Here is a 21140-nt window from a genome sequence, read left to right as displayed (position 1 = left end):
CAGCTTTGGGATTAACATCTGTCTTTTAAAATGTAGATGCTGGAAAACTGAGTGCAGGTCCTTACATTCATATAGCAAGCACTTTACCAACTGAGCCCTGTCTCCAGAACCCTCTGAGTATTTCAGAAGCAGCTGTAGGGGGAGAGTTTTGGGAGTGAATGGGTCCAGTGTGCCATATGTTATGAAAATTCTCTGAGGCACTTAGGAGAGTGGCTTGATTTGTTTTCAGACTTTAACTGACAATGTCTTTATTTTGGCAGGCATTTTCTGCTTGGCTGAATTTAGGTTTTGAAGTCTTGAAGCACAGTTGAGAGTGGAATCATGTTTGACTCCATTTCTTAAGAGGATAGTAGTTTTAAAAAAATCTTCAATTTACAAGGCAAGCCCTAGCTGCCTTTCTCCAATGGCATCTACAGTCACATATATGCTAAGTCTGGGAGAAGTACCTAGCAGGCCAGATGTCCTTATGTGTGCTGGAAGCAGGGTCAAAGAGTAGCTAGCTCACTGATCCGCATCCCAGAGAGGCAGATACAGCAATTGTGTCCTCTTCAAAGAGAATCCCAGCAAGTCACTCAATTGAGTGCTTATTTTCAAATGCCTTTTGACATGCATTCAGTGATGATAGTCCACCATCTCCCTGTTCTTGGGTTCTCCACCCACTATCAGTGAGCCTTTGCAGTCTGGATCCAGCTGTACCTTCAGGAGGGAAAGCAGACTTATAAACAATACTCACAAATGCCTTGCTGTATGGGGTATGGGGGCATGACTTCATTTGATTTGACTTACATGATATTACTTTGGACTTCCCTTTTAATTTATTTCTTAATAAAAGGCTTTCTTGGATTAGTTTTCTCACCCCCATAAAAGCTGCTTATCAGAGAAAATAGGACAATTCAGTATTAGGTTTAGTTTGTAAACACATAATGCAATAATTAATAATAAAAATAATAATGATGATAATATAGTAAAAGACAACTGATATATTGAAATTCCTACTAATATATTTGGGCACTTTACCATTTATTTATTTATTTATTTACTTACTTACTTACTTACTTACTTACTTATTCACTCAGTTAGTTAGTTTTGGTTTTGTTTTGTTGAGGCAGAATCTCATATTGTGCAGGCTCTCTTCAAACACACCATCTAGTCCAGGATTGCTTAATGTTCCTGCCTCCACTTTATGTGGTGTTTTGAATGAAAAGCCCCCATAGTCTCATATATTTGAATGTTTAGTCACCAGATCATGGAACAGTTTGGGAAAGATTAGAAGGATTAGGAGATGTGGTGTTGTTGGAGTAGGAGTGATCTTATTGGAGGAACTATGTCACTGGGGATAGGCTTTGAGGTTTCAAAAGTCCATGTTAGGCCCAGTCTCTCTCTCTCTCTCTCTCTCTCTGCTGCCTGCCAATCAGGATGTAAATCTCTCAGCTAACACTTTTTTTGCAATGCCTGTCTGCTTCCTAACATGATGAGCATGGACAAATTTTCTAAAACTGTAAGCAAGCCCCTAACTGCTTTTTGAAATAAGACTTGCCTTGGTCATGGTGTCTCTTCACAGCAATAGAACAGTAACTAATTCAACTTCCCTGTCTGAAATTGTAGGCCTGTGTCACCACAGCTATACAGTTTCTACAGTGCTAGGAACTGAACACATGACTTTCTTCATGTCAGGGAAACATCTATCAACTAATATACATTTCCACCCTTACCTTTGATATTTTTGATCCTGAATTACTTCATCATTTCTTAGGTATTTGTCTTTTAGAAATTGGAAGTTCTTATACTCATAAATCCAGACAAGACTTTGAAGTCATTCAACTCAAGACATTTAGTTTTGAAGTGAAATTGAGCAGGGCTGGGATGAGGAGGGGTTAGGTGGGATACTGTGGGCACACAGGAGAGAGATGCTTGCTTCTAGCTGCTGATGGAACCAACACTTGGCTGAGCTTTGACTTGGCTCCTTGGGTATCTTGATTGGTTCACCTAACTATGTCCTAGAATCTGATTCCTACAGAGGTTAAATGTTTTGCCCAAGGTTACTGTCTGATTCAAGACCATTTCTCTTATCCCAAGTTAGCAACTTAAAGTTTGAAAATGCTATCAAGCTTAGGAGAGAAGGATGTTGCTTTCTTTGTGGCAGGGCCACTTTCTTCTGTCAGCTCTCAAATTGTTAATTCCCATCCCCAAGGAACTAGATGAACGGACTTTGGAGAGCCTGCCTGAGCCTCAGTCCCTTCCGTGCCTGGACCTCGATGAACTTGAGCCCAGTTTAGAGGACACCATTGTTGACCCCGGACATTCTGGTATGTGTTTGCATCACCTCTCAGCAGGCTGCTTGTCTGGTCTCTGAGAGAAGCCCTCAATGTATGTGATCACCTGCCATCGCTGCTCAGGGCTGGGTGGGCTGACATGCGAAGGGCCTTTGCCCTCTGCAAGAGTGAAGATGAGTTAGAAACTCACACGTGTTAAGAGATGTCTTCTGAGTGTGAGAAACAATATTGCCATTAACTGAGTAAGAGTTCCCCAAAGCTCTACTCCTCTTTCACGACTGGCTCCCCTGCCCCTCGGGTACATTTAAAGTGAAAACATAAACCAGACTTTGCTAGATCCACTATCCAGATGTGCAAGCATCATTGCCAGAGAGGAAGAGTGCTCAGGGTTGTTAACCAGCTGGAGGGGCCACATGTCGTCTGTAGGGGAAGCCCATGGCTACCCCATCTTTCTGGGTCTTTGCTACCGTATCCATGAAACAGGAATAATGATTTTTTTTTCCTTCTATGATTATTATCAAAAAACCCAAAATTGGGCGTGGAAGTTCTCTAGTGCCTAGCATGGTAAGAGCTGAAGAAAGAAGCAGTTGCAACACTGTGAGGGACACTTTTGAATGCAAGAGTCTTCCTGCTCTTCCTCACCAGTGTTCCCAGTGCCTAGAATAACCAACACACCAGGAACCTTAAAAAGGCTCAGGAATTATCTCTTGAATAAATGAATTTATTAATTAATGAGTAGACGAAGAAGTAAATGAGTGGTACATTCGTTTAGACCCTTAAGAAGCAAATGCCAAGGCAAGACTAAAATGCATGACATTTTATTTTTTTGAAAATACTTGTATGAAAGGAAAAAGCTAGGAGAGGCTGAGAGAGCTGGCAGACCACCATCCAGATCTCACTGCACAGAAGAAGACAGTGGAAATGTGTTGTCCCACTCAGGAAGTCCTCCAAGCCACCTGCCAGGTGCCTGCACTCCTCCTTCCCCCTGGTTCTAGCAGCATTTGCCTGCAGGGGTGGTAGCCTCCGAGAGAAGACCTCATTGGCAGTCTCATTGGTTCCGGAGGTGCCGCACATAAACTCTTTTCATAAATTGAACATTAAGGAAGGAAAACTGTGGCTTGTGTCTTCATCTCAGCCCAGCACTCGAGGTCTTCCTGAACTCGTAGAGTGTGGCTCACCTCCTTCAGCCAAATGGAGAGGCGCACCTGAAGCTCATTAAGCTGCCAATTGCCAAGTTCAGTGTGATGCTGGAGGTCACCTCCTAGCAGAATGATGACAAGGGCATGATGCCATCTGATGGCTTTGCCCTCATTTCTTTTTATTATATTAATTGTTTCCATTTGAGGGGGAGTGGGGGAAATCAGCTGTTCCAGAGTTTTCCTTTCCTTGAATAGGAAGTTGGGAAAGTTAGGGCTTGTGTAGCAACTGCTGTGGGGAAAGCTGTGCTGGAGGGAGAGTTGTTCCTCTGAAAAGGAGCCCAGGACAGGATAATAAACTATCATCTGGGATAGAGAAGTGGGAGTCTGGTCTCCTGCTTCAAAGAGGAAAGGGTATCTTTAACTGTGTTTCTGAGAAGAGGAACCAAAGACTTGAAGACATTTACTCAAGGACTACCCAACTTCTTTCTAGAGTAACCTCTCCTCGCTCTCTCCTAGGCTGTAAGAAACAATCAAGTGTGGTGAGTGAATGAGACCTTCAGAGGCAGCGCCTTTGCTGTGGGCTCTGTGCTAAGGCTAAGCTACTGTAAGCACAGAGTGGTTGAGGGGCTAACTCCTTAGCCAGCTCTGACCATAGAACCTATGCTGCGGGAGTCGGGAGCTCCCGTCTTCCTTCCCTCTCAGGTTGGTCTGTTTGACTGTGGTGAACAATATGCTGATTATCAGCTCAATTGCAGATAGACAGCTCCACTCCCCCGTGCTCCTCCTTCAGGCTTATGCTCCATCATAAACTATAAAATTCAAAATAGACCAAGTACAGAGCACAGATACTTTATAAAATACTGTGAACATTTCCCTTATTTTTCTGTAAACTTGTATCTTACTAATGATTTTCTCTCAAACATATAATTGAGAACAGAAGCTTAGGTATATGTCACGTTTGGGGTCGACAGCCCCTTAGAGTGGTAAGCAACTGAGATTCTGGGCGAGCACTTTGGGTGACTGTGAAATTTTGAAGTAGGGCACTTTAGCTTGTTGATGAACCTTTAAGTGGGCACTCAGTGTTCTTTGCTTTCTGTTTCTTAATGCTTTCCGCACCTGGAGGAACCGTTATTTATTACTGTCTAGCATAGACATAGAAATTATGCAGTCATGTTTTTAAAGCTCCTACCACAATCATTTAATCCGCTTTTGATAATGAACTCAGAATTCCTCTGGGAAGTGAGGAGTTAGCTGTAGAGAAAGATAGGGTAAGATATTACTTACATTTGATCCGCATTCATTTGCATGGAGCTGATTTACTCTAGCTAGTCATGGGTTACCGTCATAATCACACGAGAAGACCCAGCTGCAACGCTAAGGCGCTCATCCCATTTAATTCCTCATGTGTGCTACTGATGATTGCTTGAACATTATTTTCTTTTTAATTTTTGAGATTAAAATTACATTTCTCTCTTCCTTTTCTTCCCTCCAAATCCTCATACACACACAAATACACACGCGCATGTGTGGTCGAACCTGTGGGTTGAGACCCCTTTGACAAACCTCTATCCCCAAAAGTATTTACATTATGACTCATAACAGTAGCAAAATTACAGTCATGAGGTAGCAATAAAGATAATTTTGTTTGGGGTTTCCCCACATGTCTCTGTCCAGCAGTCACGGAGAACTGGGTATCTGAAAAGGGAGGCTGGGAATGAAAAAGGACAGAGGGGTGGGCGGGCAGGCAGGCAAGAGAAGGATGAAACCAAGGTCAAGGCTCCAAGTTTAATTATCAGCTCTGCGTTATATAGGCAAACCCCACAGACCCATCTCTTTGCTTCAGCAGGATTGAGTTGCAAAGCAAGCTCAGCAGGCAGCCAACTCCTCAAGGCTCAGGCCAGATAAGGGCTCCAGCCAGGTTGTAAAACCATCTGGGGTTTGTTTAGCCTGTTAAGGCTGGGGGGAGGGCACACCCACACCATGAAAAACTACAGGATCACAGCATTAGGAGGGTTGAGAACTGCTTCCTTAAGCCAACCTTGAGGTATGGAGGCTGCCCATCTGAAGTCTAAGCAAATGCAACCTGTTCATCTCCTCTCCAATCACCCCTTCAGCAAGACCTAAGCCTCAAGTCCTAAGCCTTCTCTCAGTTTCGGATAAAACTCTTACCTCGTGGGGTTCTACTCCCTGTGGTAAATCTTCATGCCCTTTCCTCTTCTTAGAATATGGAGAGAGGCCTCCTTTATTGTGGTTTGAATACCAAATGTTCCCATAGGCTCATGTATTTGGATACTTGGTCTCTGGTAGCTGGTAGCTGGTAGCTGGTAGCTGGTAGCACTGCTTTGCTGAGGTTGTAGAGCCTGTGGGAGGTAGAAGCTTGCTGGAGAAAGTGCGGGACAGGTAGGCCATGGGGTTTTATGGCCCAGCTTCAAATCCCACTCATTGCTCCATGACTACAGACAGATGCAGTGTGTCTTGGGTTCCTGCTGCATCCCTTTATTCCTTAAAATGACTTTAAATGAATTTTAAATACTCACGAGAGCATCACAAGACTGAAGTCTAAAGAACACTAAATTTGTGAGTCATGACAGGACACACATAATTGACTAGAACAGTTCATTCTTGAGATGTTACTGAGATGCATGCAGGAAGGTGCAGAGCTGCAGAAGCAGGCGGAATAAAGCTTACTTTACAGAGTTTGTCTGTTGAGGTCTGTTGTAGTCCCAGTTATAGCATCTAGTGTTCAAGGCCGTTTTCCAGCCATGCATGGGAAGGCAGACCAAGTGGCCCTTCCAGTGGTTATCATGCCTCACGTGACTGCAACCTGAGAGCATCAAATGTCTTTGGTACCCTTTGAGATAGGACATCTTTAATTCCTTCACGGGAGTCTTTATCATCTCTTTCTTTTATATATCAAGCAAAAATCATTTGAACTTTCGCTCAATGTTTTCAGCGTTTTATTTTCTAAAAAGACACCCTCTAGTGACCCAGCAGTTCTTCTACTATTGCCAGATAAAGATAAAAACAGAACTCCAAGAGGATGAAATGCAAACATCCTTAGACTCACTCCTAAGTGTTAGAAATGCAAATGAGTCCTGCATCCTCCATCAGCATGGGAGGTCTCCCTGGAAATGAAAAATAACATCTCCCAAGACAGGAAGTGTACATAAATTAAAACAAACAAACAAACAAACAAACAATATCTTAAGCAAAGAAATCCCACACTAGTGAGTTTAGAATGAAAGGCCGAATTTCCACCAACACTAAACCCCAAGAAACAAATCTCCAAATGAAAAGGTTCCAGTTCGGGGCAATACAAAAATTATAATTTTAATCCAGGACATCCATGAAGACCAGGTTGACCCCTGAGGTTTCCAAAGAAAATGGAAATTTGGGTTTTTTTTCCCTCCTTAAGTGAAACAGAGAAATCTATTTCGATTACAGAAGAAAAGCCTGTTGGCACTTGGGTGGCTGGGAGAGAGCTTGCAGACTCTGGTAGGCAAGGGAAACATTCCTTTCATGGAGCCAGCAGGGGCGCTAGTGAGGAGTTCCACTAATGCGTTGCTAAGATGAAGGTGAACAGGCTGAACTCCAAAGGCCGTGCCTGTAAAAACTGCTTACAGCATCACACACATGCACACGCACATGCACACGCACACGCACACGCACACACACACACCGCCTATCAGCTCTGTTAGACGGGATGGCAGTAGTGTTTCCTCGGTACACTCTAGCACTGGTGCTGAAGACAGGAAATGACGTTAAAAGGACACCATAGAACCTTTTATGGTAATAGAAGTGTATTCTTAGACAGAATCCTACCAAGCTTTATACTTTAAATGAGTGCACTTTGTTGCTGATAAGATATATATCAGTAAGATTAGTAGGGAAAAAAAAAAGACATGCGCAGAGAAACAGAGGAAGACAGAAATCATCGTGTTAATCCTAGTGTCTGCTGAGTGACACTCTCATCCACGAGGAACCTCTGCAGAGTGGAGGCTCTTAGGATGGCTTCTTACACAGGAGGTAGCGATCCCTTGGTGCTTCTGCCTTTAGTCTCTGCTGTTGGACGGTTTGTCTTGGCCTTACAGTCAACTCTGTGGGCAGATTTAAAAGGATCTAGTGCCCGCTAAGCCACCCGGACATATTGGATAGTTTTATGTCAACCTGACACAAGCTAAAGTTACCTGAGAGGGGGGAACTTCAATATGAGAAAATGCCTCCATAAGATCCAGCTGCCGGCAAGCCTGTAGGGCATTTCTTATTTAGTGATTAATGAAGGACAGCCCAGCACATTTTGGGTAGTGCCATCCCTGCGCTGGTGGTCCTGGGATCATTAAGAAAGCAGGCTGACTCTCTATATAAGACATATATAAGTTCTGAAAGATTCATAAAGATGTAGGAACAGACTCTGTGGTTAATGGCTTTTCCACGTCTGAGTCTACACTGCCCGAGTGTGTTAAAAATTAAAATATACTTCAATTCATAATTAAGCCTGGAAACATGAATTGACTTCCTGCATTAAAAACAACTACTGGGAATTATTTAGTAACAATGGTTAGTCCTTATACTTTCTAAAAGATCCAGTGATGACCTAAATTTTCCTTAGTTTATAAATGCAGTAATAGCAATTCAGAAACGCCTTTAAAGTGGGACATTTGGATTGGGATCCAAGACTCACACTGAAGTGGGACTTAAGCCTCCACTCTCTGTGCACACAGATGATGGCTACTTTAGTTTTACACCAACAAAATGCGTTAGCATAATGGTATGAGAACACTCGTGGAACTTGGTTACTGAAAGAAAAATGCCTGGACTTACACAGACACCTAAAAGCTATGGCCTGTTAGACTGTATTCAGGGTTGGGGATGATGTTTACAACCTAATATGTGAAAAATTCCTGGGAAATTTCTGGTGTAAACTAAGCATTTAAAATTTTTAGGCCTAAGTAGAAATTGTGATATATCTAGTTCTAGCTCTAACCAAATTAATGTTACAAATACTAGAGTGCCTTTGCAGGTCATCGGCAGGCATTTTATGAAGAAGTGTTAGCAAGGAAACCAAGAACATGCTAACTTTAGTTTACCCACTTAGTAATGTCAAACACAAGGAGGCCCACTTCAGTCTGATGATACGGTACTCCAGCTGTTAATAGGATCTGTGTGACAGTAAGTGCACGCCGCCTAAGTATGTTAGCACATTAAAATCTATACTGCTATCCAACAGTTAGGTATGCATGATTTATTTAAAAGAGAGATGACTACCCCTATAGCCTTTTGAATTTGTAAGGGGAAAAATGTATTTTTATCCAATATCTCAAATAGATTTTAAATGGACGATGTTAGCTTTAAAAACATGCTATAATAATATACTTGATTGCACTACACACTTTGTACAAAGAAAAACAAGCAAGAAACTTAGGGGAAGCAAGAAGCTTCCTTGGTGTGCTTTTGCACCAAGTTGTGCTCTGAAACATGGAGATAAAGTCTGGCATATTTATAACAGAGCATTGTATACTCTTTCTGTGGAAATAAAACTTCTGATATGAGAAAGAAAAAAGAAAGGAAGGAAGGAAGGAAGAAAGAGAGAGAAGGAAAAGAAAGAGAAGAGAGAAAAGAAAAAAACAAAAGAAACAAAACCAGGCTGAGGAGCAAGCAAGCCAGTAAACAGCACCCTTCCATGTCCTCTGCAGCAGCTTCTGCTCCAGGACCCTGCCCCGTTTGCATTCCTGTCCTGATTTCCTTCGATGAAGAACGGTGATATGGAAGTGTAATCCCAATAAACCCTTTCCCCCGTAAGTTGTTTTTGGTCATGGTGCTTGATCACAACAATAGAAACCCTAATGAAGACACAAGGCATGAGAGGGGTGGGGCGATAGCCTGAAGAGCAGGCCTGTAACCTCAGCAAACAGGTGTAGATAGGGGATCAGGAGGTGAAAGTCAGTCTGCGGTTTGTATTGAGCTTGAGGCTAGACTGAGCTACATGAGACCCTGGCTCCAAAAGTTAAAAAAGAGGAACGAACAGAAAAAAGAAAGAGAAGATTGCAAACCCTGCCCATGGTAGAGAAGCCAGTGGGATACTGCCTCAGAAAAAGAAGACCAAGGCAGTGGGATGCTGGCTCAGAAAAGAAGACCAAGCACTGCAGTCACTTAGACAGCCCTGGCTCTTCATCGTTATTCCAAAGCTTTGCTCTCCTCAAGCATGACTAAGGGACCTTGATGGTAGTTTTATTAATATTTTATCCTCTGTTTCATTGAATTATGTGCATGTTTTATTCCAGCGTTTCTTCCTACTGTAATAATTGATTCCCAGGAATAAAGACCCCTGCAGTCATTCACTGAATCTAATATTGAACTTTTAAAAACATGTGGATTCTTCACCCTGAAGCATATTTAATAACTTGGAGTGTTTCTTCTGTATAATCAGTTTCTAACTAAAATTTAAAAATTATATCTAATTTGAAAAGCTAAAGTCGGTACAGACCGACACTTCCCTAGACAGCCACTTTGATGTCACATCCTAAGAAAGAGACACAGCAATAGGACACTAGAGTCCCAGAATATTAACATTCACAGAAAAGCAGCACCCGTGAATGTCTGAGTAAGTTTCTCAGCTGAGAAAGCTGTGATCTCCCTCTTAGCAAAATAAGAGGAAAACGTAGCCATTAAACAAAGGACCACACTGAAGAGAAGCGAACACACCTAGTTACCTTGCCTGGCCCATCATGGCTCAAGTCTGGAGTGAACCAGTTAAAGAGAAAATTAAACCATCCCCATTGCAGCTTCTAAGGTTGCGTGCGAAAGCCGCATGCAACATTGCTTACAGTGGTCTGCGCAGACCGTAGCATTCTCCTCCAGGGGAGGCATTCACTCCCTGCTGCACAGCCCACCGTTGTGCTCTGAGTTCAGTAGATCCTACCTGGAAAATACATCATGGTGCCCAATAGTTCTTAGGTTACCATGGGACTCAGAAAAGAGACCTGTGTTTGGGTCTTGACTTTCCTGTATGCCAGCACTCTGAATTTGAATAAGACAGTTATTCTTATTGTAGGGGAACAGTGTGTCCACCTCTGCATAAATGCTGGGGGTCATGCAGCCGCAAAGGCATCTCTCTCTCTCTCTCTCTCTCTCTCTCTCTCTCTCTCTCTCTCTCTCTCTCTCTCTCTCTCTCTCTCTCTCTCTCTCTCTCTCTCTCTCAAGTGCTGTGAGTTTTTAACAAGCCGGGATGCAGTAACTGGCACAGGCAGCACCTGGCTCGGGTGAATCGGGGCTACTTTCACGCCTCTTGATGCCTGCTGGAATCCAACCCATCCTTTAATCCTGGCTCAAAGACATCCTTCTTGCTTTAGCTTGTTCCAATACCTACAACTGGGACTCCTTGACTGCTTTCCATGATTTTCGTTCCCCTTAGAACCTATTTTCTTCTGCTGCCTCAGAGTACCACGAGTCTGTACTGGAGTCACGCCCTAACTTGAGTTCTACCCCCGAGGTATCTTTACTAATAAGCCTTTTGAAAATCACTTCTTAAAGATGTAAATTTAATCATATTTAATTAAAATTTTGTATTTATTCTTGTGTATGACACATGTACGCAATGAAACAGGACCATATCCACTCCCATGCCCCTTGTCTCCTTTAAGTCTAATTAATACTTCCTGTATGTGTTTGCGCATAGACGATCCACTAGAGCATTTGAGTCATACTGGTGGCCACACATTTTATATAAAGTGCCCTCGATTGTCAGTTGCTCCTCAGTAAGGAGTGGGGGGGCGATGAATAGGAGTTGGTGTGCATCCATTTTTCACCATGAACAGTCAATAAACGGTGTGGGTCAACATGGACCGTCTCTTTCATGTCTGTTTCGAGAACAGCTGTGGGGAGAGGCCTCTCTGATCCCAGGCTGCTAAACTAAGGATAATCACAAATGAGCTAAGCCGGAGTTCTACACCCCACCCTCCAGCTACTCACTCAGCTACTCACTGCCCTTAGCCTGCACCCCTCCCTACCCACCCCACTCCCAGCTCCTCAGCCCTCAGCAGCAGTGCCTGGATGTCCAGGAGTTTGGGAGCACCCAGTCCTGCCTCCTTGCAGGCCCATGGACCCTCAATACTTCCTTCCAGACTCCCCTGTGCTGCACCCCAGCAGCAATCAGATGTCCAGGAGTCAGGGAACCCCAACTTCAGCCTCCTCCATCTCAGACTGCATTCTCCCACCCCCTGAGTGGTGCCTTGGTGCTTCCCTAAAACCCAGAACCGCGCCGGATGGCAGGAGTACAGGGAGACACAGTCAAGCACTCCCTGAGTTTCATCTCCCCAGGGGCATAAGGCAGATCCACAAAACACAAAATAAAACTTGTCATGGTAACTTGCTACACAGAGGTAGAGAGAGCTGATGCTCAGTCCGCCTTCACTGGAAGCACGCTCAGAAACTAGGCCGCGTGACTCTATGGAAGCCAGGGTCCAGTGCTGTGACAAGGACAGTGTGTGTGTGTGTGTGTGTGTGTGTGTGTGTGTGTGTGTGTGTGAGGAGTTTGAATAGTTGAGTCTTGTGACATTGCAGAGTGGAAACATGATATTGTCTCTAAATGTATTTCATTACATAGTATAGGAACAGAATTTTAAATTGGTCATCAAATTTGCAATGAATATTACACTCAGACATCTGTTTAATTTTAATTGCTAATAGTGTGATGTTCACGTATAATCTTATTAGAAAATGGGGGTGGAGTTTGCATTTTTGGTTCCCCAATGTGTTCTGTAGCAGTTTCCTCTGGATTGGAACGGTCCCTCATGGTGGTGGAGGGGAATGCTAAGAAGTCTCAAGAACCCTCGCCCCCTCCCCAAGATTATAAGAGCAGCGAACAACTGCTGGGGTAGGAGACTGTTCAGTGATGTAGCTGTCTGCTAGCTGTGGAGAGAACTCAGTGATGTTGACTAAGTTGTCACCCACATTTCAGTGCTGAAGAAACCAGTGTCACCCATGCTTCTGTGTGCCACCCCAGTAAAACTGACTGGTTTAGCAACCTAGACTTGGCTGGAGGTTTGTTGGTCCATCATCGCCTTCTCTAATTGGGGTAAATAGACATTTCTTCATGGATTCAGAAAAAGTGTTGCGGCATTGTGGTTAGACCTAATTATCGTATAATCAACAAAATTCACATACATGATAGGGTCACATAAGGTCAATTTTTCAATCATACAGACTGATCTTATTATGAAGTAAAATGGACTGATTTCTATATGTAATTAGATTTCACAAGTGTAATGACTAGAACATCATGCTCTCTAGTCTTTTAAATGGTCCTATTAAGCCTAAAAACCAAAAAGTTTCACTATATGTTAGGCATTTACTAAAGTCCTTAAATCTCTTCATTCAATTCTTGATGTATAGAATATTCTATTTTGTGCTCATAAAGAGCTTTACCAAAACTGCTGGTGGACATAGTTAGATTTGTAAAGGTAATGCTTATAGCCTAGCTTACTCTCCATTTTCACCAACTAAAAACGCTATTAAAATAGGCAATGTAGTAGGGACCAAAGACACTCACACTCCTGTCCTTGGGTCTGTAAATATTAAGTTACACGACAAAGCCTGTGAATTCAGGTTGTAAATGGAGCTATGGTTTTCAGTCAGCTGAGTTCAAGATGGGAGACTATTCTGATTCTTGATATAGTCTCTGTGTCATCAGACGAGTCCTTAGCCAGAAAAGGGGGAACAGAAGAGATGGCTCAGAAGTTAAGAGCACTAGCAGCTCTACCAGAGAGGCAGGGTTTGATTCCTAGCGGCTCATAGCCGCTGTAAGCCCAGTTCCAGGAGATCCAATGCCCTGTTTTGGCCTCTGCAGGCATTGTACTCATGTACATAATCCTAAAGTTGAAAAGTTTTAATGAGAGAGGAAGGCAGAGGGGAGGAAAATCAGAGAAGCGGTGTGTGGCGTGAGAGGACTCAGCCACCATGACTGCTTCTGAAGATACAGGAAGAGGCAGCAAGTTGGGGGAAAGAGGCGACATCCTGAAAGAGGAAAACGACAAGGAACGGGACTCTGGTGTGGAACCTCCCTCGAGGAAGCAGTTCTCCAGAGATCCACCTCAGATTCTTAGTCTGTATAGCTGTGAGGTAAATAGTCTTACATTATTCTCTAAGTCAATAAGACTAACACGCATAGAAAACTAGTATTAGCTGTACTAGAATATAGCTGCTCCATCCATATAGCCATGACCCCACCATATTTATTTGCATCCCCCCTCTCTCTGTGTGTGTTGGTATATTTTGCTTTTTAAGTCAGATGTTAATTTATATGATTCTGATAGGCATTCAAAAATTTTGCCTTTTAACACATATAAAGTGATTTTTTTTTAGCAAGTGAATTGAGTGCCTGTCATACCACAGAGGAACTGCTGTAGGTAGGAATGCTTCCTTCACTGATCACCTGTCAAGCTCATGGCTTTTGAAAGTAAAACGTAACAGTTTTTACAAAAGGGAAACAAAACACTTTGGCAAGGCACTCTAGGAGCAGCACCTAAGGAGTTTGTCACACAGGACTGACACCACTTTCCACCAACTTCTCCCATTCCTTAACCAGAATAACTCCCAGAACATAAGAACTGGAAGCCTTGAAAAGGATCCAAAATAATTGCCCAGTGTTATAGGAGCAGTCTATGTGTGAACGCAGTCGTGAACTTGAGTTATTCTGAAGTCTGTCAGGTTTCCCTCTGTGAGCTACAAGTGTTATAGGAGCAGTTTGTGTGTGAGCGCAGTCGTGAACTTGAGTTATTCTGAAGTCTGTGAGGTTGCCAGCATTGGCCACGCACCCAGGGCATGACCCCCGAGCTTGCAAGTTTTGACTTCAGAGCTCCATCTTGTTCTAGGGATTGGGGTCTGCACGCAGCAATGGGCTCATGTGAGCATATGACGTAAATGCATGTCTCCAGCACTGTGGTAACTTTCATCTTTCCTCCCTGCTAACCCCATTTGGCTCATCTATATTTCTTTCTCCCATCTGGTTCCTTTAAACATTTAGTGAGGGTTATTACTATTAAAGATTGGCCAGCAAAACAAACATTTCAGATGAGTTTAAGATGCCTACAATCTTGATTTACGTTTTCTGACTGGTTGTTTGGGGTTACAGAGATCAAAAATGGTTTTCCTTTTTTTTTTTTTTTTTTGTATCCAGAATAAATTTTCTCCTGTTTAGGAAAAAGGAACAAAGTCAACCCCTGTGCCAGCTGCATTCAACACGATCTGTTTTTCTTGTTCCAAGCAGCATTGAATCCCCACCCTCTGCCCCCAACCTCCCCACAGCTTCATTTTCAGATATAATTTGACAACTTATACAAGCAGATGCTTATGAGCATATGGTCCTTAGCTATGTATTTAGCATCCTTTTATTTCTGAGATTACAGTTTGGGGTAAGAGCAGCCTTTGTGTGTTCGCAGCACTTTGAATGAGAAAATTTAGAGGCACCCTTGACGGGACTAAACATTGCTTTTAAATGCTTTATTTGGCTGAGAGTGGTGGCACTCAGCTGAAATCTCAGCACTTTAGGAGCTGAAGTAGGAGGATTGGGAGTTCAAGGCCAGTCTGGGATACATAGTGAGACACTGTCTGGAATGGAAGGAGGGAGGTTGGGCAGGGGGAGGGAGGGACAGAGGGACAGAGGGACAGAGGGAGGGACGGAGAGAGGAAGAAAAGAAAGGGAGGGAGGAAGGCCCATTAATTCTGTATCTAGTGAGAATAAGCCATTGTTCTGAGTGCTGGCATGTTACATGTCACATTCTTCCCTGGCCCTGGCAACTTTTATTATCCCTTGATAGCCCTGATGTCATTGCATGCTTAACACTCCCACAGCTACTGTGTTCTAAGCTCAAACTCCCATTAGCAAGCCACTATGATAAAATCATGTATCTCCCACTGTATTAGAGCTTGCTGATGATTTTCATGCTGCTGGTAGCCATTGGTTTTGATTCCCAGGGGTGATGCTCCTGAGCAGGGCTTAGAGACAGGAGCTGGGCATAGCATGTCAGCTGACAGCTGTCAGCTAGTCCTTTGTTGCTGATGTGTCACCTCTGGAAGAGCATTGCTGGAATCCTGAGAGCTTGTTAGAAATGGAGAATCACAACTGACTGGATCAGAAGATGCATTTAAAACAGGTCCAGTGATTTGTGTTCGTATTAAAGGATTTGAAAAGCACCAAGCTATACTCTAAGCCCTGCCTGCTATGGTGTCTGCCTTGTTCATCATACCCCCTTCCCAACGACCAGCTTTGTGATGATTCTTGTTTAGTATTTATTGAATAAAAGGATAAATCGGGGTGCTAAAAGGAGTACTGCTTTTTGATATAAATTATATGTCAGCATGCCTTTCTGGTAAGGATGAATTTGTTGAGACAAACATTGAGACAAGTCGGCAGAACATGTGTGCACAGTATTCTCCTAAAATATATTTCTCTTTTTTCTTGAGGAACATCATTGACTAATTTATATACAAGTCTAAGGTATATGCCAGAAAGGTGGAAAGTGCTGAGTGTCTGAGACATGGGGACATGGCCCCTTGTGCATCTTTCTAAGTTCCCTGGACAAAGCCTCTCTCCTTCCAGATACCTCTAAATAATACCATACAGGCCAGCAGCAGCATGAACGTGTGCTTTTGTCTGAATGACCACACCCAACTCTTTGCAGAATCATCCTCCCTGATGTATTTTAAAGTGTATTTGCCTCTAAGAATTAAAGATGTTAAAGGGGTTTGGGGAATGGTGTGTTTGTATCAGTGGAATCCATGATAAATAACACTTTCCATGTCAAGATGTAAGCAAATACAGCTTGGTGAAGTACTCCTTATTTTTTTAATTATTATTATTTTTTTTTTAGGTAATAGACTTATGAGTACCACTCTAAACATACTTCTTAATGTGATTTTGTGAGCACATAAGACAGAGTTAGAAGCCAAATGAGGCACTGAGAGTATTGTCAGATGAAAGAAAAACTGTAACATCTGTGGTGTGCAGACTTTGAAGCTGACCTAACACTGTGAGCAGCGAGTCGAAAGAGGCCGAGAAGAGTCACAGACTACCTGGGAGTCCCCAGTCAGCCTCAGCTATCTGCTGCCCAGCGATTCCCATAAAATAATGCTCTGTGGGGCTGAGATTCTGTGGCCTGGTCTCCAGTAGAAGCTCAGCTGCCCCTGGAAGAATCGGTCCCCCATGCACTGCAGTGGCACATCCTGACTTGTTACATGTATTGAGCTCACTAGCAAACCATAGGAAGGACATCTGAGAGCCGTCTCCATCGATGCAGCAGTCCATCTGAATTAGTTCCTGTGCTGGAGATGAGTAGGGTGGTGTTCTGATAAAAACTCCAGTTTAGATCGGTTCAGGGTTTTGTTCCAAATTACCTTCAATATGTTCAAAGCAAAATTGCTAAAATCTAGAATATCAACAGAGATTTCATAAAATCACCTCTCAAGCCAAAAGCTATTAATACTCTTAAGAAGTTGGAAGCCAGAGAATTCTTTCTCATTTTATCTTTCTTGTTATTGTTAATTTTTACTACTTACATGGTGTGTAGAACATGGGTAAAATGTTTTCATCTGTATAGTGGAAAATTTAACAATGTCAAATTGTAGGGGACTAAGGAGGCTATCAAGCTTAGCACAGGGCTTGAGTTGGAGAGAGCACTCAGTAACCTTCCATGAAGAAGTATAATTAGCGTCAAGCCAAGATTCAGTACTTTCTCAAGTTCCAAATAAAACTTTAGAAATTATCAGGGGTACTTTTATTCACCCAGAAAACTGACTATAATTTATTAGGGTCTTCATTATGTGAGTTAAGTATACTCTGTAATAAAAATATTTTATTTTTTTCACTTCTGAAAGATATAAACTCAATCAGCCTGATTAGTTCCACTTGTCAAATTGTGGCCGTAATGATGCCCATTTGAGCCAATTAGTTTAGCAACAAGAAAAAGGATTTTCTTTGTCAGGACCTTGGACAGCACTCAGGATTCCTGCCAAGCCCATGCAGGTGTGTAGGGCAGAGCCAGTGGCTGGCTCTGTGCACCAGGGCAGGAAAGCCTATCTACTGGAGTGTGCTCCTTCTCTCAATCAGCAAGGCCCTTGTTATGCCCAGTACAAAACTTGGAACAGAGCTCTTGGAAGGAAGTGCCTCTGCTAGCCATCTGGAGTTCATATACTGGCAGATAAAAGTTCAGCTACTTTCCCTAAATGCATTATAAATGCAAATGTATTTTGTGCTAAGGAGTATAATAAGAGCAAGATTGTACACCGGTTTTCCCCCTGGAGTCTCATTTGGGATTTAGGGCAAATCCATCAGATTAAAATGCAGAGCTTGGTAGGATCTTTGCAATAAAAATATTCAGCCAATTCAAGCAGTTGTTTTAGTGGAACTCTCTGCTGTGGGTTTATAATGAAATCGGGTGATTTGCCTGATACCTTGATCTGTATTCTCCAACTCAGTGGCCATGTGCACAAGTGACCTCCTGCCTCCAGGCAGGCAGGCTGCTCTGAGTCGCTTCCGTTTTTTTCTCCTTTACTTAGAGTATGAAGAGACTTCATCAGCCTCCTTCCCCATAGTGTAGATTTCTAAGATAGGGAATATTCAAATGAGGATGCGGTTTTCTGCTCTCTTTGGGAATGTACCTGGTGTTTGAATATTCTAGAAATTATTTCATATGCATAGCTTTCACATTTGATTCATATCACAAATCTATCGAGATAAGAGAAATCACATACTACAGAAGGGCATGCCCTAGTACTGATGAAAACTTGTTCAAATGATACTTATTGTAATTGTGCATCACAAAGTTATACAGTATATAGTATTTAGATACTTTATAGTTTATAAGAAAATGTAATTTTTTGTTTGTTTGGGTTTTTTGTTTTTGTTTTTTTTTTTTTTTATTTTGATTTTTCAAGACAGGGTTTCTCTGTGTAGTCCCAGCTGTCCTGGAGCTCACTCTGTAGATCAGGCTGGCCTCAAACTCAGAAATCTGCCTGCCTCTGCCTCCCAAGTGCTGGGATTACAGGTGTGTGCCACCACTGCCTGGCTAAAAAAATGTATTTTCTTAATATAATTTTATTCTTTGAGCATTCAATGTATTTTGATCAAATACATCTCCCACTCCCTATCAGTACTCCTCCCAAATTCTCCCACATCTTCCTCCTCCCAAAATCATGTCCTCTTCAAAAAAAAAATCACTGAATGTGTCAAGTGCTGCCTATGTGTACATGGATAATGGGTGACCCACTGGAGCAAGGTCAACGTGTCAGGGTCCACACCCCTAAAGAAAATTGCCTACCCCCATCTATTACCAACTGTCAGTAGCTCCCCAGCTAGGGGTGAGAGCTCCTGTGCCCTCTGTCCATGCTGGAATGTTGACTAGGCATGGGAGTAACTGCAGCCAACTCTAGATTATTCCAACTATAACAATAGAATCCCCAGTCCTTAAGTGGGGAAGAGGCAGAATTGTGGTTAGAATGCTGGTGTCGCTTGTAGTTTGGATCGGGCGCCCATGGAATGGGAGTGGGTTAGGCCTGCGACATTAGTCATCTTAACAAGATGGAAGGTCTGAAATGGCTGCTCAAAAGGAATTTAGGCTAGATGTGGCACTCTACCTTATGGTCTGAAGCTCAACCTTGTCTGTTCCCCAAAGTAAAATAACCATAGCCCCCTGAGTCTGATCACTGGGTGACTTGGTGTGTGTGTGTGTGTGTGTGTGTGTGTGTGTGTGTGTGTGTTGGGTATGGGCTTTCTAGATTACTTACCTCAACTTCTAGTGGAGATTTAGACAGTATCTGTTATCTTAGACTCTTGCTTTAGAAGATCTTGAACAAAGGTTCTTAACTATCCTCTGCATCAGAATCTCCTTGAAGGCTGGGGCAGCACATTGATGGGCTAGTGGTCTATGGATGCTGGCAGGTCCTGGTGGATACTTTCCAACCTTGTGTTAAGTGATATCACATGAGTATCTTGAAACTAGCCATGGTGTGAGTTTCTCTCCCATGAGGAATGGGTCACTCAGCGTTTAGCAACGTGCCCCTGGCAGAGAGCCGCACCACCTAGACCTTCTGACTCAGCAGGTCTAGATAGAGCCCTGGAATTTACATATCTAGTGTACTAATGGTTTCTCTAGCGTCTTAGTTTCTTCTCCTGATACTCTGATAAAGTCATCGGGCATGAGCAACTTAAGGGAGAAATGGTTCATTTTTGTCCTGCAGCTCAAGGGTTCAGTCCATCATTGTGCAAATGTCACGAGCTTGAAGCAGCTTGTCATGTTTCCTCCACCGTCTGGGACAGAGTGATGGATGTTGCTTCTCACCTCCTTTCTCCTGCTTCCACAGTTCAGGACCAGTCTTGGATTCTGCCTACAGTGGGCAGGTTTTCCCTGTCTCAGTTCACCTCTTCAAGATAATCCCCATGCATACCCAGGGCCCTGCCTTGCAAGTGACTTTAGATATTATTCAGTTGACAGTTGAGATAAATCATCACAGCAGGGCATGTTAACATATGTGCATGTTAATGAGTATACACTAGAAGAAATGTGTCTACAGCAATGCTATATAATTCAGTAGTCACTGTCTATAGGTGGTTTAAGACTTCCAATTACTATTTCTTATTTTTTTGCATGACCAGTTGTTGGTCTCTGTGTTAACTGCCATCTACTAAAAAAGAAACTTCTTAGATTAGGGTTGAAAGATACACTTTTTCACTTCGAAATTTAACACTTAAAAAAAGGGGGGGGGGACAGCATGTTTCTGTATGTCCCTAGTTTCCTCTGGTGATAACCCTACCTGACATAAAACAATATTGAAACCCCAAAAAGTAACTCAGGAAGATACTAACAACTCAAGAACAATGGTAGTTAGATCTTATGCTGCCCTCCCTGCATGCTCAGGTCTGCTGTTGTAGGGTCCGGCTGAGGAGTTCACATTGTTTTTAACTATATCTCCCAGCTCCCTTCTAACCTATGGATTCCCTCATTGTCTTCTGTGACCTTGGCATTCTCTGACCTCATTGCGTATTTTGTGGACTGTCTGTATGGCCTTTGCTCATAATGAGACTGAGGTTATGTCTTCTGGTCAAGATGACCATGCGTCTGACATGGTGTCCTTCTGAGGGTCCTGTGGGGCACTTGATGTTCATGTGCTTGTTTGCTACTGGTGCTCACCTGGAGACCTTGAACATGGTGATATCCATTGTCCCTGGCTATTGAATGATCTCTAGGTTAGCATTTTTCCAGCATTCTGATATCAGGACACCTTACACTCTTGAAAAACCATTCAGAGCATGGCAGAACTTCTCATTCTCTTAAAAAACCCACTAATATAGATATGTGCTGTGTCAGATAGGGAAACTGAGACTTCAAAAAACAAAACAAAAAATGTAACAGGCATGTTTAGGGCTAGGAAGATGGCTTAGTTGGTTAATTGCTTGCATCAAACCTGAATTCAGATCTCCAGCACCTGAGTACAATACCGGGCATGGTAGCAGGCATCTGTAACCCAGCACTGAGCCTGGAAGAGGGAGTAGACTGGGGAAATGGAGACAGGAAGAACCCTGGAGCCTGCAAACTAGCCAGACCTAATCTGTGAGCTTCAAGGTGCAGTGAGAGAGAGAGAGCCTGCCTCAAAAACTAATGTAGAGAGTAAGTGAATCTGATATAGCCCACTAGCCTCCATGTGCGGATGCACACACACACACACATACACATGTGCA

The 21140-nt window shown here is 42.9% G+C and overlaps 1 protein-coding gene across 5 annotated transcripts in view; it reads left to right on the top strand.

Annotated features, from left to right (window-relative positions):
• Nek11 (NIMA related kinase 11) overlaps window positions 1-21140 on the top strand; it is a 226816-nt gene that overhangs the window by 100002 nt on the left and 105674 nt on the right. For 4 of the 5 annotated variants that reach the window (XM_021171347.2, XM_021171349.2, XM_021171348.2 and 1 more), the window contains one exon: window positions 2192-2306. In XM_021171347.2, the coding sequence (XP_021027006.1) occupies window positions 2192-2306 (115 nt within the window). Of the gene's footprint in view, window positions 1-2191; window positions 2307-2818; window positions 2881-21140 lie in introns of those variants that run through there. The other variant, XM_021171350.1, reaches the window with a different exon arrangement.

The sequence above is a fragment of the Mus caroli genome, chromosome 9 (genome assembly GCF_900094665.2).
Source record: "Mus caroli chromosome 9, CAROLI_EIJ_v1.1, whole genome shotgun sequence".
Classification (NCBI taxonomy): domain Eukaryota; kingdom Metazoa; phylum Chordata; class Mammalia; order Rodentia; family Muridae; genus Mus; species Mus caroli.
The sequence above is the reverse complement of the archived record's forward strand: the minus strand, read 5'-3'. Positions and strand labels throughout refer to the sequence as shown.